The sequence below is a fragment of the Danio aesculapii genome, chromosome 10 (assembly GCF_903798145.1).
Source record: "Danio aesculapii chromosome 10, fDanAes4.1, whole genome shotgun sequence".
Lineage (NCBI taxonomy): Eukaryota > Metazoa > Chordata > Actinopteri > Cypriniformes > Danionidae > Danio > Danio aesculapii.
The window spans coordinates 32,697,052-32,712,591 of NC_079444.1; the positions used below are offsets into that span (position 1 = coordinate 32,697,052).

The 15,540-nt window shown below is 36.6% G+C and overlaps 2 protein-coding genes across 6 annotated transcripts in view; both read right to left on the reverse strand.

The window, feature by feature from the left end:
* The window catches only part of rabgef1 (RAB guanine nucleotide exchange factor (GEF) 1), a 128,238-nt gene that overhangs the window by 49,461 nt on the left and 63,237 nt on the right, over positions 1-15,540 (reverse strand). The gene's annotated exons all lie outside the window — the stretch shown is intronic.
* Positions 768-15,540, reverse strand: part of trim37 (tripartite motif containing 37) — a 54,039-nt gene continuing 39,266 nt past the window's right edge. For both annotated transcript variants that reach the window (XM_056466553.1, XM_056466554.1), the window contains 6 exons: positions 15,001-15,285; positions 12,436-12,591; positions 9,045-9,231; positions 6,760-6,878; positions 3,341-3,493; positions 768-2,427 (listed from right to left, as the gene is read on the reverse strand). In XM_056466553.1, the coding sequence (XP_056322528.1) occupies positions 2,369-2,427; positions 3,341-3,493; positions 6,760-6,878; positions 9,045-9,231; positions 12,436-12,591; positions 15,001-15,285 (959 nt within the window). In that variant the 3' untranslated portion in view covers positions 768-2,368. The remainder of the gene's footprint in view (positions 2,428-3,340; positions 3,494-6,759; positions 6,879-9,044; positions 9,232-12,435; positions 12,592-15,000; positions 15,286-15,540) is intronic.

The window sequence follows — 15,540 nt, forward strand, 5'->3', positions numbered from 1 at the left end:
AGATGAAGAAATGTGACTGAAACTTAACACAATCATTAAAATACATGCCATTTTAACTTCACAACTTAAAAATAGAAGTCAAATAAATATAACGGCTGGTTCTGCATTAACTAATGTTTGATTCACCAATCAGATGATTCCTAACCCACTATATAGAGCCAGGGTTTCTCACTACAGTCATATCCGATTTGAAGAATCCCCCCTTCCACCCCTACTCCACCACCTTTCCCTTCATAGGGCGGCATGGTGGCCCAGTGATTAACACTGTTGCCTCACAGCAAGAACGTCACCGGTTCTAGTCCTTAAACAGGCCGGCTGTCGTTTCTGTGCGAAGTTAGCATGTTCTTCCCGTTTTCGCGTGGATCTTTTCATAACAGTCATTTTTCTGTCATCAGCTCTCATCAAAAAAAAAAAAAAAGGGTGAGTTCTCAAGACCTACCTGGGCTCAAAGATCCCCTCTCGCCCTGCAAACGGGAGGGAGCCCAGGGCTTAAGGTCCTTTGGGCTTAGGGCTCTTTCCCGGGACAACTGCCAAACAAATGCCAAACTTGCTCTATAACAAATCTTCAGCCAAGTGTGAACTCTTGAATTGAATGCAAGTAATGCATGTTGACTTAAAAATAGCTATGCAGTAAATACTACATTAAACTATTATTATTTTTACTACTTACACATGACAAGGCGAACAATGTCACTCAAAGAAAGAAAAAAACCCAGAATATTATCACATTTATTTGTTAAGATTTTAATTTAGATAAATATACAGTACATACTATTTACTCCAGTTTGTTTTGGGCCCAAATAAAATTTTATAAACATGCTAGCTAGAAAGAAAGAAAGAAAGAAAGAAAGAAAGAAAGAAAGAGAGAGAGAGAGAGAGAGAGAGAGAGAGAGAGAGAGAAAGAAAGAAATAAAGAAAGAGAAAACAGTGAACAGAAAGTGTGCACAGCAAACAGACTGCCTTTTTGTTCCTCAAATGAACATACAATTAATACTATTATTATTGTTACAGCACAAAGAACAGCATTCGATTTACATTGAATGGTTACAGGAACACCGTTAACACTGCTTTAGGCTTTGCAGAGACCGGAAAACATGCTCGAAGGGAAGAAACTGACCAGTTCTTAAATCTTAACCCAGCGATTAAACAGCCAAAGCATTACTTGCTGTACACTTTACAACCAAAACGTCACATTTTAGCAGACTGAAGTGAGCGAAAAGCGGTGCATGCAGCAAGCTCCAGCTGTTGATGATGCCATGATGTTTGTTCGCAACATAAACGCTGCGACATCCACACTTGGACCCACCTGAGACTTTGGTTATTAAAGTTTGTAACTACCTTTTATTATCTTGTAGGGAGTTAACATTGGTTAAAATAATACTAAAACAATAATAATGGGAATGTACTAAATTCATAAGTGCTTGTGAGCTGTGCAATGCAAAATAAATCGTATTTGTTCTTTATAAGAATACAATCACATCACTGTGAGAGAGAGAAAGAAAATTATTTGAACTTTTATCGGCTCAATGTTCCCTTTTTGCAGACATTTAGTCAGTGTAAACTTGTTTAGTTGATTGATGGATTGGACAGATTATTGTCCATATGGTCGAAGCAAGAAGCTACATAAAAATAATAAGAAAAAATGTACTAATATCTATAAATAATCTGCACGGAGAATAAAGTTAGGTTAAATGGTAACAGAGCAGCACCTGTATTAACATTCTTCGACTGAAAAATAACAAATAAAAACTCTTTCTGCCACGAGATAACAATTGTGACTGTTTAAATCATATATGCGCAAAATATCAACAAAATAATTCTCTCGCAATTATAAAAGTTATAAGACAATTTATTAAAATTGACACAAAAGTCAGATTTATGATTTTAATCTTGTAATTTTGAGGAAAAAAAGGTACATTTTTGAGAATTGTGAGAAAAAAAATCTGAATTTTGAGAATAAAGTCACAATTTTTTGTTATTTCGTGGTAGAAATTGACTTAACTAAAATCGAGCAAACAAACAAACGACTTAAGTGTGTTTGTCATCTCCCTATAAACACTATAATAAGCAGCACTGAAAAAAATTATGTAGTATATATAGCTCTAAAATGATTATCATCAAGTTAAGCACATCATTTACACCTTTCTATTTATAACGGAATGTTACGCATTTTTAATCCATAGCGAATAAAGGAAATGCTCTCTCGCTCATCCTGAAAGTGGCGTTTTTCTGAAACAGCATACATAGTAGCACACAGAAACATAGAATTCCGCTCTATAGGAACATAAATAAGTGCACAGACAGAAATGGAAATAGGACATTCAACTCAGGAGGCGTCACGTCACGACATTTAGGAGACTGTGGAGGATCATCTTTCTGTGCTTTCCCCAGTCGTGAAACTCAGATCATCAGGAATCAGCTGCTCACCTGAGAACAACACACACACACACTTCAGCAGAACTCGCACAAAACATTATTTTAGTTGAACGTTGACTTTCTGCACTTTATATTTTTAAATACAAATGGTTAAATTAATCCTCATTGTAAAAACGTTTAAAAGAAAAAGAAAAATAAGGTTAAATAATCATGATTAAAGGCGGGCGACATGGTGGCTCAGTGGTTAGCACTGTTGCCTCACAGCAAGAAGCCTGCTGGTTTGAGTCCCAGCTGGGTCAGTTGGCATATATAGATGAATTGAATAAGCAAAATTGGCCGTAGTGTATGTGTGTGAATGAGTGTGTACGGATGTTTCCCAGTACTGGGTTGCAGCTGGAGGGCATCCGCTGTGTAAAGCATATGCTGGATAAGTTGGCGGCCCACTTCATTCCGCTGTGGCGGCCCCAGATTAATAAAGGAACTAAGCTGAAGGAAAATGAATGAATAATGATTAAAGGCAGGTTTTTGCCACTAGAGGGTGCATATTCACAACAAACAAAGTAAATTAGCGTTGGTTAGCTTCAACCAAATGTAGGGCTGCATTTACACTGCATGGATTAAGTGGCTGTTTTTTTTTTTCTCCCATTTGGCAAATTGGATATGGCCCAAGCAGGAAGGATCATGGAATGGCTGGGTTATCTGTGTGTTTCTCGTTTCTGCTTAGTCTTCATCCATTCATTAATCTTCCTTCATTTTGTTAGCATTTTTATTTTGTTTGCTTCCCAAGGGATGAAATCCACCACCCTACTTTTTTCAGATTTCAGGAAGTGGATGCACGTCACAATAGAGGAAAAACATCTTAACTTATTTGTGGTTTTTAGTTTTGTGGTGACCTTAAAACTAAATGTTTAATACCACAAGAATCAAGTCAACTCTTGTTAGCAGTAAATTGAGAGATGCAAACCTGTGCAGGGCAGAGTTCTGGTGTCAAACGCACTGGTGTCTCCAGCCTCCAGAGGCACCACTTCATCCTCGTTCTCATTCTCTGTGTCGCAGTCCAGCTCACTGTCACTGCTCATGCTGGGCAACACATGATGAGGCTTCTGACTGAGCACACCTGAAGAGACAAAAAAAAACACTTATTACTGCTGAAACTGGCTTTTCTGCATTATTTACACTTACAGTCAAAGGTTTGGGATCAGTACGATTTGTTATGTTTTTAAAAGAAGCCTATTCTGCTCTCCAAGGCTGCATTTATTTGATCAAAACTACAGTTGAAGTCAGAATTATTAGCCCCCCTGAATTATTAGCCCCCTGTTTATTTTTTTCCCCAATTTCTGTTTAACGGAGAGAAGATTTTTTCAACGCATTTCTAAACATAATAGTTTTAATAACTCATTTCTAATAACTGATTTATTTTATCTTTGTCATGATGACAGTAAATAATATTTGACTAGATATTTTTCAAGACACCTCTATACAGCTTAAAGTGACATTTAAAGGCTTAACTAGGTTAATTAGGTTAACTAGGCAGTTAGGGTAATTAGGCAAGTTATTGTGGTTTGTTCTGTAGACTTTCGAAAAAAATACAGCTTAAAGGGGCTAATAATTGTGACCTTAAAATTGTTTCTTAAAAATTTCTAAATCACTTTTATTCTAGCTGAAATAAAACAAGGACTTTCTCCATAAGAAAAAAATATTAGCAGACATACTGTGAAAATTTCCTTGCTCTGTTAAACATCATTTGGGAATTATATATAAAATAAAAAAAATCAAAAAGGAGGGCTAATAATTCTGACTTCAACTGTACATTAAAATTGGTATATTGTGAAATATTATTACCATTTAAATAATCGTTTTTCATATTGAATGTAGTTTAAAATGTATTTATTCTATTAATTTAATCATTACTCCAGTCTTTAGTGCCAAATATTCCGTAATCATTATAATATGCTGCTCAAGAAATATTTAGTTTTTATTATCTGAAAGCTGTTGGACTGCTTCATACTAGAGTGGAAACTGATACAGTACAAAAACAAACATACAAAAAATATTAAAATGTATTGATGGGGTCATATTTCTGTCATCAAATCCATCCCAGCGAGGATCAACGTTTATCCTTTTTCTCATTACTTTATTCCTATGATTATTTGAATCAGTATTTAATCTTTGTAATGATTTTGACTAAAGAATAAAAGTTGTTTATATATATATATTATTTGCTATGTGTTAATTATGTTTAAAGTGATATTTGCCATTTTTAGTGTTAAATCTTGTAGAGTAATTCCTTTGTATGGAAGTTACCAGTTTGGATGTAGATTATACCAGTTTTTAACCAGTTTTAATAAGACTGCTGAGAGTACACTCTCAAAAAAAGCCTTGAGTAAGAAACATATTGTATTGTGTGTGTATGTGTGTGTTCTATTCATTTTTTGACCATTTCACAGGTCTGGGTTCAGCTCTGAAGTGGCTGTCTGACGTTTTTATGCTTGAGATCTTGTACACACGCACATGGAAATGCATATTCTGTAATGGAATCATGGAATTTCTGTATTTTAACCAATCAGGTTAAAACACCTATATGTATGACACAGCGAATAACGTTATGTAAAGTATGTGTTGTTGTTTTGAGATCGTAAAGCAGAGTGGCCTACAAACTCATTGCCAGTGTTGAAGCTGGCTTCTGTTGATGAGACTGCAAACTATCGACAGCAAACTTTCTTTAATTGAATCTCTGACTCCGGCTCTTCTTCATCGGACAGACTGGTCATTTTTGAGTTCAAACTGTCTTTTTAGTTTTATTCATCAAGGATGCATTACATTGTTAAAGAGTGAAATTAAAAACATTTATAAATTTAAATTAAATAAAATTAAAGTATCATAAGATAAAGTGTATCACAGTTTTGGAACTATGATAAAACTATGGAACAGGGAAAAATATTAAGTAAATGTATAATAATTCATTTGAATTTTTAACTGATCATAATAGAACAGCAAATCAGCATATTAGACTGATTTCCGATTAATCATGTGACAAAGAATGACATAATGATGCTAAAAGGGTGACACGGTGGCTCAGTGGTTAGCACTGTCGCCTCACAGCGAGATCTGGGTCAGCTGGCATTTCTCCCTTTGTCTGTTTGCATGTTCTCCCTCTGTTGGCATGAGTTTCCTCCGGGTACTCCGGTTTACCCCACAGTCCAAACACATGCGGTACAGGTCAATGTGTGTAAATGAGTGTGTATGGATGTTTCCCAGTGCTGGGTTGCAGCTGGAAAAGGATCTGCTGTGTAAAACATATGCTGGATAAGTGCTGGCAGTTCATTCCGCTGTGGTGACCCCTGATGAATAAAGGGACTAAGCTGAAGGAAAAGGAATGAATGTATGAATTACAGCTGCACGATATTGGAAAACTCTGACATCGAAAGAAATCTTTGGTCACTTTATTTTAAGGTTCAGTTCTCGCTCTTAGCAAACCATTTTGACTTTTGCTTCAATAAACTCCTAATTTGCTCCTTATTAATAGTTATTAAAGTAGATTAGGTATTGGGTAAGATTAGGGATGTAGAATAAGATCATACAGAACGTGCTTTATAAGTACTAATAAGCAGGCTATATCTCAATAACATGCATGCTAATGCTAATAAGCAACCAGTTAAAAGAGAATTGGTCTTCCAGGTGTTACCGAATGCATTAATTTTGATTGACTGGTATGATTCTGTAGGGGAGTGAATCATGCTTAACATGTAATAAACAAACTACAAGCATAGATTAATGCAACAAAGCAAAGATAAAAGTGAAATAAACAGTGCACGCATTATGGTTTTGCATATGTAAATGTAAAAATTACACTGCAAAGCCAATTCAACATTGAATTTCTTTGCGATGTGACTATTGTGGATGCACACATTGCGATATCAATGCTAAAATGATATATTGTGCACACATAGTATGCATGATGCTACAAAAAAATTATATATATATATATATATATATATATATATATATATATATATACATATACATAAATAAATAATGATGTCAAAATATTTGACTATATTACAGTTTTAATGTACTTTTGATCAAAGCTTTTGGGAGCGGAATACTCTTTCAATACATTTAAAAATCTTACTGATCTAAAACCTTGGATGTGTAGTGAATACTTTATTTCCTTTTGCAATCATGCAGCACATAAGGAAGTGTTACTCATCGTGAGCCTTCTGGAGAATGAATAATTGTAATATCCTGAGAACTCATCTAATTTGATGTGTAGTTAAATGACAGCGTGTTCGTTCGCAGTGTGTGCTGTGACTCATCCATGCAGTGTAATCGTGAGCCGTGTTGTTTATTTGGAGTTTTTGAGAACAGATCTTCATGTCTCACCTTCATCAGGGTGCGATGAGGAAGAGGAAGATGGTTCAGCCAGTGACAGAAGTGACTGATGGATCTCGCCAGCGCTCTCTAGGTCACAGGTCAGAGAGCTGTCCGTTAGCAGCCCAGGCCTGTGGGATGGAATATTATTAGCATTGAGAAAATGCTGTTGTGCGTCACATTCTTTAATTTAAAAACATTAAAAATGAGGAGAATTTGAATGCAAAAAAAAAATTCACTGCAAAAACAAAATAGAAAAACAGCAAAACAGAACTAAATTAAAAGCACAATATGTAATTTTCACCACTAGAGGGTGCATGTTCACAACAAACAAAGTCGTAATTTGATGCCGCTGTGACTGAATGTGGAATTGTGGGAGTTGTGGTCTTTATTACATCTTATAGGACTGCAGAAATGATGTTTATGGATGAGCTGAAGTATTCAATAATTATTATCATAATAGTATGAAGGAGTAAGACTGAAAGCCGTCAAAGTGAAATGAGAGCGCTGAAGAAATTGCTGATATGAGACGAGCACAACACAAAATGAACGCAGCAGAGCTTTTATTATGCCAGACACAGTCCACAGCTTCTGTATCTTCTACACCCATGTGATATGCATTGATTCCAAATCAGAAACTGAGTGTGTGTGACATCATTAGCACGGCTAATAGTAGTTAATGCACTAGTTAAAATAGCTCATTTCTGTTAGCGCCAATAACCCAGTAAATAGGACAACAATAACAGCAAAACAACTCAAGCTAAAACTAAGATAAACAAATAACTAAATGCAGTATATAAAAATAATAAATAAGCAATAATAAAAAAGTAAACAATACAAAATCAAATAAAGTAAAAAGAACAAAAGTCAAAGCACAATAACTACATAAACACAGTGTAAATAAGCAAAAACCAAAATGAACCAAGCAAAAACCAAAAGTATAGTACATGAGGATAACACTGTGTCCTAACAACAAGCGACACGACAAAATTCCAGCGATAATTTGGCTGTCTGCACCAAACATGACAGTAACATTCAATACCAGCCACTGCACTTCCAACGAAATGATAAAAGGCTTTTAATCTAAATAATACATATTAAGGCCCAATCCCAGTTCTACCGCTTAGTCCTTCCCCTTACCCCTATCCCTCATTTTGTGCATTCACGTGAAGGGATTGGGGTGTCCCAATTCTCTTTAGCTTGAAGGCTTAGGGCTAAGGGGAAGGGCTAGATACCCCTTGAAACAGAGATTTTTTCAGGACCTCACTCTATGTAATAGATTGTGTAAAAACCGCTAAATTTCGCTATTTATAATCCCTAATAATAACCCCTGTATAGCAGTCCCACAGCATACCTTCACATCTGACACTCAAATACCCTGTCAGAAAAGTCTAGTGGCTGGGAATAATCGTTTTACAGTGTTTGGTATAATGATAATGTTGTTTTCGTGCGTTTACATAGATGAATATGGCCACTGTGTAAATGCCCAGTACAGTTACAATCTTTTATATTGTTATGATAACCTGACATCATTGCTTTCTGTGATTTCCTGGAGATAAATACCAAAAAAAAGGCAACTGGAATAACTACAGCAGTAGCAATCGTCTGATCTCATATGAAGCAAGAGATCGCGATGACATATAATGACGTGTGCAGGTGTTGTAATGGTGTCCCATTTCTTAGGCATAAATGTTGAAGCCCTTCCCCTTCACACTCTGTTTTAAAGGCCAAGAAGAAGGGGAAAGGGTACAAAAATAGAATTGGGATTGGGCCTAAACCTCTTTAACATTATTAATAGGCTACTGAACGATGGATTTTTTTATTGATTAGAGTTACACTTCCGACTTTTATTTGCAAATGGTCTGCAAGTTGTTTTATTTTCAAGATCTGAGGTAAACAATATGCAGCTGCTTTCAGTAGTATGCCAATAAATGTCACGTAAAATAGTATTTAAACTCACACTGATAGCATTTAACACTGATAAAGCACATAGTCAGTACCTGAGGTGATCATTGTTTTAGTAATATTTGCTGTTGTTCTGTGGCGGCCTTGTGGAAATAGAAATTTCACACGACACAGAGGGTTAGGACAAAAACTCATTTTAACATGGAAAAAGATACCTTTTAATCGCATGTCGCAACGTCACGTGTAGTTAGGACACAGTGTAATGGGACTTAACAAATGAAAAGTGCATCTGCAACTCTCATTCAAGCACAATTATTGAATTTACTCGTGAATATAAACAAACACAGAGTTCGAATCCAATCCGCCACTAATGGCTTGTTTATATACGTTACCCGATGGCTGTAGCTCTGCGCTGTTTGGTGGCGGGTGCAGACGCTCCATTAAGAGCAGCGATGCTGAACAGGTCTGAAGCTCCATACAGCAGATCCTCGTGTTTGGAGCCAGAGGCCTTATCAGAGGAGGAGGAGCTGCTTCCCAGAGAGGGAGGAGAACTCTGAACACTGCGCGCTTTCAGAGAGCCTGCAAAACACAGATAACGTCATCTCAAATGCCTAGTTTCCCAGAAGTCTCTTTGCTTTTCACCAAATTAATCTGTTCAACAAAAGTTGAGCATTTATCTGAATGACTAGTTTAGGAGTCTGGCATAGACTCATTTGGAATGAAATATTCGATGTTTGATCAACACCAAATTCCAGCATCAATCACATGGTCGCCCACTGAAGCTAAGCAGGGTTGAGCCTGGTCAGTACCTGGATGGGAGAACACCTTGGAAAACTAGGTTTCTGCTCTGGCCTCTGTGGGCCCTAGTGCTGCAGTGCTTAGTACATTGCCCAGTGTTTAGTATGTCAGAAATTTAAACCATATTTGGGTCCACATCAGTTAAGCCTTGAAAAATTAAGCTGGATAGACTGACTTGACACTAGAGATGCTTAATATTGGGAAAAAGATATTTTGATATGAATACAGTTTCACAAGATGGTTTGAATAGCTCTATTTGACAGCTCTCTGGGGAATCTAACAGAATTAAATGTACAGAAATGGAATAATCACAATGCAAAAATTCTTGTCCTAATTTACTTTTGCTTGTTTCTTGTCAAAATATCTCAAATTCTTAGATCAAGCAGAAATCTTTTGTTTTTAGCTTCAAAGTAGTCAAAATTAAGAGTTTTCTTTAAACAATATCTGCCAATGGGGTAAGTAAAAAATCTTGTTTTTGCTTCCAAATGTAGATATTAGGGCTAGAAACAAGACACCAATTCTAAGAAAAACATTTTTTTCCAGTATAAATAAATACAGTTATTCTTTGTGACACGTCCAAACATAATTTTTTGTGGCCAAATGATTTAATCTCTTGAAATTCTCAGTCAGGTTTTAAAAACACATGCAAATGATTCACTCTATTATGGTTAAACTTGACAGTGACTGTACAAACCACATGTGTTCTGTAGCTACTGGTCAATTATAACTCAGGCTCAACGTTGCAGATCTTACAATGTGACTATTGCAGATGCACACATTGTGATATCGATGCTGAAACTATATATTGCGCAGCCCTATTTAACACTGTATCGTAAAGGGATGGTTCACCCAAATATGATTGTTTGTTTATTTATTGCCACATCAGCAATGTTTGGCTATTTCATGGCAAGAGCAATATACATAAAAACATTACATGAGAACAACTTCATATTTCAATGAGATGATACACAAACAAACATACAGAAATAAATAAATAAAATTCACAAAAAAAAAACAAAAACAGTTTGTCCTAGTGATACCTTTTTAAAGACACCCATCAATGTATTTCAGTATAAAAATCCTTAGGGATGCACAGATACCATTTTTTGAAACTGATCCGATCTTGATACCAAAATTCTGAGTATCAATTGATACAGATTTGATCCTGATACTGCCAGTTTTTTTTTTTTTGTTTTTTTTTTTCTAAGAACAATACTGTGTCTATAGTTCTGGTGATAAACTCTAATAATATATATTTTTTAGTAAAAATAACAGACCCAAAGGCCTTCTATTCATGACAGACGACACAATCTAACTAAAAACATGATGCTTGCTGTAAACTAGTCTACATTATTTGAGCATTCATTATGACATTGAATTGTTGTTGTCCAGGTTGTTTCCTTTTGTATATTAAGATTTTTCTTTGAAAAATAAGCCACCACTATTGATACTAATCGTTGGTCAAATAATCAGCCTTTTAGTAAAGCCTGATGTTTTCCTTTATAATATAAAAAGTTTTACTTTATAATCCCTCAGTGAAATATTCACAGTTTTAGAGTAGCCTATATTAGGCTAAATAATTTTTCTGTTAATGAAAATCCATATTGCGCCTATCAGTTTCAATGTTACTAATTTAATCAACTACTTTGACCACAATGAGCCAGGCTTTACAATTTATTCACAGCACTTAAAGTATTCACCTCAGAATAAACTCAGTGACAAGGATGAGAGAACAGAAACTCATTGTGATAACAATCTTACCGAGCGCCGCACATCACATCTGCGCCTCCGGTGCGTAAATGAAGCACTTGATGCATCACTGAGACACTTTCAAACTTAGTAGCACAAAGGGAAGCAATCAGTGCGTTGAGGATCTGTCCAATGTATTTTTGAGCCTTTTCTAATTAAACATTTCAGGTAGGCCTACTTTGTGTGTAATGAGCAGGTAATAGCCCTCTCTACTTGAGTATTGTGAATGCGATCTGCTGATCTATCAGATACAGCGCAACATGATTTAGAAACAACAATGAACTCCTTGTTGCAGGTCAAAATGAAAAAAATTTATGCTAAACAATGCATTTCTTCATTGATAATTTAAACTAACAGGAACAAATAGTCTTGGAGAAAGTTTTTCATGTTGTCATGAACGCGACACACATTTTGAATTGTGAATGAATGAAGAATGATTGACAGGCGCAGCGGAGGGAAGCGTTGAAGTGAACATGAGTTTAAGCACTTGAATATTCAACTGTACTTCATTTTAAACTATTGAATGGCTTCAAAACATTTGGGAAATAGTAGGCCTACTTGACAACTTTCTAGTGCCTTATAATAGGCTACATTCATGACTTAGTTGGTTTATAAACACAGAATATAGTGCATGTGCAAGATCGGATTAAGATCGGTACCAGCTGGCCGATACCCAATCGAGCAAAAATATGTGGTAACTATCAGGATCGGTGCATCCATAAGAATAATGTCTAATGGTACTTGAACCTTCACATTCGAATAAAATATGCTTTATGGTGAGAGCAGCTTGACAGTAATCTCATGTTGGTGGTGCATCATTATTCAGTATATACAAATGAGTCCACCCAAAAATCGAAATTCTGTAATTATTTACTCAGCCTTCGCTCATCGCAAACCTGTTTGAGTTTCTTTCTTTAGCACAGACACGCACAAAAGATTTTAAAAAATGTTGGAAACCTGCATCCATTCACTTCTATAGCATTTGTTTTTCCTACTATGGAACTCAATGGCTACCACCTACCAATATTTTTTTTTATATTTTTTGTGCTCAACAGAAGTAAGAAACTCATAAAGGTTTTGATACTAAATGTAAACTATTGTTAATGGGTTAGCTATCAACAACCGTGAGCATGTTTTTCCAAATTTGATAAGCTGATGGACAACTAGTTGACCAATGTCAAGTTGTCTTGTATCACTTGAGAAACAATTCTGAGATGAAGAGTGTAGCATACGCACCTTCCAAAGAGGAGGGTCCATTTGGAGCAGGTTCAGTTGGAGACTCTCGTCCAGCTCCTCTGAGCTCCTTCTCTCCGGCATCCAGAGTCCTGCGCAGGGACAGACCACCCAGAGCCCCCAAACTCTCCTGCTTAGGGGAACCAGACTTCTTTCCTCCTAAAAATAAAGAGCAACACAAGCTTTATTGGTATGTTTTTGGATGACGTTTCTTGTGTTTACCAAGGCTGCATATATTTGATTTAAAAAAAAACTGTAATAAAGTGAAATATTAATTTAAACATGTAAAAACTACTTTCCATTTTACCAAAGAGCTTAGAATGACCAAGAGGCGACACTCAATAGAACATTCCATTGCAACAGCAGCGCCCAGCAACTGCCCCGGTTTCCACCATTTTGGAGGGAAAGCGGTCGGCTGTCCATTGGATCTTATTGCTGTCACGATGGCAAGTAGCTGCTTTGTTTTTTATTTATTCATTTAAAAAGCGCATTAAAGCTGAGATACAACCTGAAATATGACAATACAACACTTACTATCATAATTATCAGCACTTTTAACAGTTTATTTTACAGACTTAAAATATGCTGTTGTTCTATTGGAATTTTCATTTCAAAATGGCCGCCGCGCCATCTAGTGCCTGTTTCCTAAATCGCACTAGAGTGTCGCCTCTTGGGGATTCTATGCTCTTTGATTTTACATAATTGTCTTTAATTTGTGTTATGGCCAAATCAATTTAGTTTTTTGCATTTACTGTATTAATCCAGTCTTCAGTCACATGATCCTCCAAAAGTCATTATAAGGTGCTAGTGCTTAAGAAACTTTAATTGTTTTATCAATGAGTGGTGTTATCTTTAGGGGATACATGGTAAGGTTAAAAGCAGAATATTAAATAAAAATGTCCTTTTTTGATCAATTTATGCAGCTGTGACTAATACATGGTGTGATTTCATTCAAAAAGTACAAAATAGTTCAGTATATACAGCATCTCCCTATGTACAAAAATAAAATAATATCTTAAGATAAAAAATAAACTTTCACATAAATACTTTACACATAATTTTGCTAATTAAAATCATTAATAGCCCGTTTCCATTGAGTTGTACGGTTCGCTTTTATGGCCGTTTCCACTGTCAAAAGGTACATAAAAGCAAACTGCACCATACCACATGTTGGGTACCCTTTCACAGTCAACCTTACCCTTTTCAACGCAATTTCGATTCTCTGTATGTCCTGTACACATGGTTGACTTGACAATAAAGCTGACTTTAACAAAGCCAAGAAGAAGAGCAGAATTTACCCTGTGCCCCGTAGTTACAAGGCCATCTGAAGCGAGAGTGGTTTCACTTTTTCGCGTGCGCTTGCCACGCGTCAATATTTGAAATAACGAACTTTTTAAGCTCATGATAATAATTCGCCCGCGATTATTGAAGTGCTTCTGACACTCAATCCTTTCAGAAACGGACAAACACAAAAATGAAGAGCGAAAAAAAAGGAGCAAATTGTTCTTTCAGCAACCTAAAACATGAAAAAACTGCCATGTTTAACTATTATCATCACCTTTTGGACTATTATGAACTCAGGAATGACGGAATTACTTTCTAAAAAGAGGTTACATGAGCTGGTGAAGATTAAAGATGCAGATGAGACGTTTGCACTGATTGTAGGCTATAAGTGTTGTTTTTGAACCTAAACAAGGACTAAATGTATGCTGTGTGTAGTTTTTCTGTAATTGGTAACATATTGAAGACTGTCGCGACACGGTGCGCACACATGACAGTTAAAAGTATCACACACCAGACACGGACATTCGCATGATGTTTAACGTGAAACTAATCAGATGACGCTCTGTGGCAAGGCAGAGAAATGAACAGTGTCCTGAGTTGTGGCTGGGCGCCGCGGACAGCCGACGACTTGCGTCGCTGGTGTGTGTACCCTGATAGAAACCCATGTTTAGAATTCTGAAATGTAAGGCGCTGCGTGGCGCTATGCTTAAGGGTCTGTATGTGTTCATATGTGTTGTATTTATTTATTTTATAGAATTGCAGATGTTACAGTAGGCTATTTCGCTTATTGATCTGCAGTTATACTCAAATTATGTTCATAGAAAGGTTAGTAATGAACATTTATACACAAGTATGTATGTGTATGAAGCATCTATTTTGTGAGAAGTGCTTCTCATATGATATGTGAACCACCCATACAGCTTTACTTTGACATTTCCTCCAGCGAGAATGACGTTGACTGAAACTTTGTCGTACACCTCGCCCACAAAAAGGGTACCATTGGTAACATTTTGGCAGTGGAAACGCAAGCCTGAAAAGGTGACCTGTATGATACTGTACCCCTCAGTGGAAACGGGCCATAAACAAGCACTTTTTTCGGAGTGCATACAACTGATAAAGACTACATGGAATATTTGTATTTTTAAAAAAATGATTTAGTGCAAACCACAATTTCTCTTTCTAAATCTCGATGTTATTAAGAAATAATGTTTGTGTTAGGAGTCATTATTATATGAAGTAAAATACAATTAAATCAATAAAATAAATAAAAGCTCACTGTCATACCACTGCGAGTGTGTCGTGATGGTGTTTTGAAGAGGAGTTCGCTGGGTTTTCGACTGGGCCCCAGCTCTGAGTCCATGGAGGGGCCCTGCTCGTGGATTGAGGCTCCGTGAGAGGAGACCCGCGTGGCGCCACTGCGAGCCTCCAGCTGGCCTTTCACATCTGACATCTTACTGCGCACTTCTGCCATCTGCGCCTTCAGTCTGATTAGGACACCCGAGTCCGGTGCCGACCGACGCACCGCCTGAGGCCGACGCTCACGCTCTTTACGAGACGGCACCGCAGCAGCTGTCAGTCAAAAACATTCATGAGTCATAAATTAACCCAACACTTAAAGGGCTCCTATTTTCCTCCTTTTACAAGACGTACTGTAAGAGAAGTCTTTAGGGGTCTCCAGAATGTGTCTGTGGAGTTTGAGCTTTAAATACCCATCAGATTATTTATTATACAATGCAGAATATGCTCAATCTGAGCTCAAATCAGTGTTTAGCTATTTTGTAGCCTGTGCCTTTAATGCAAATGAGCTAGTTCTCCCAGCCCACT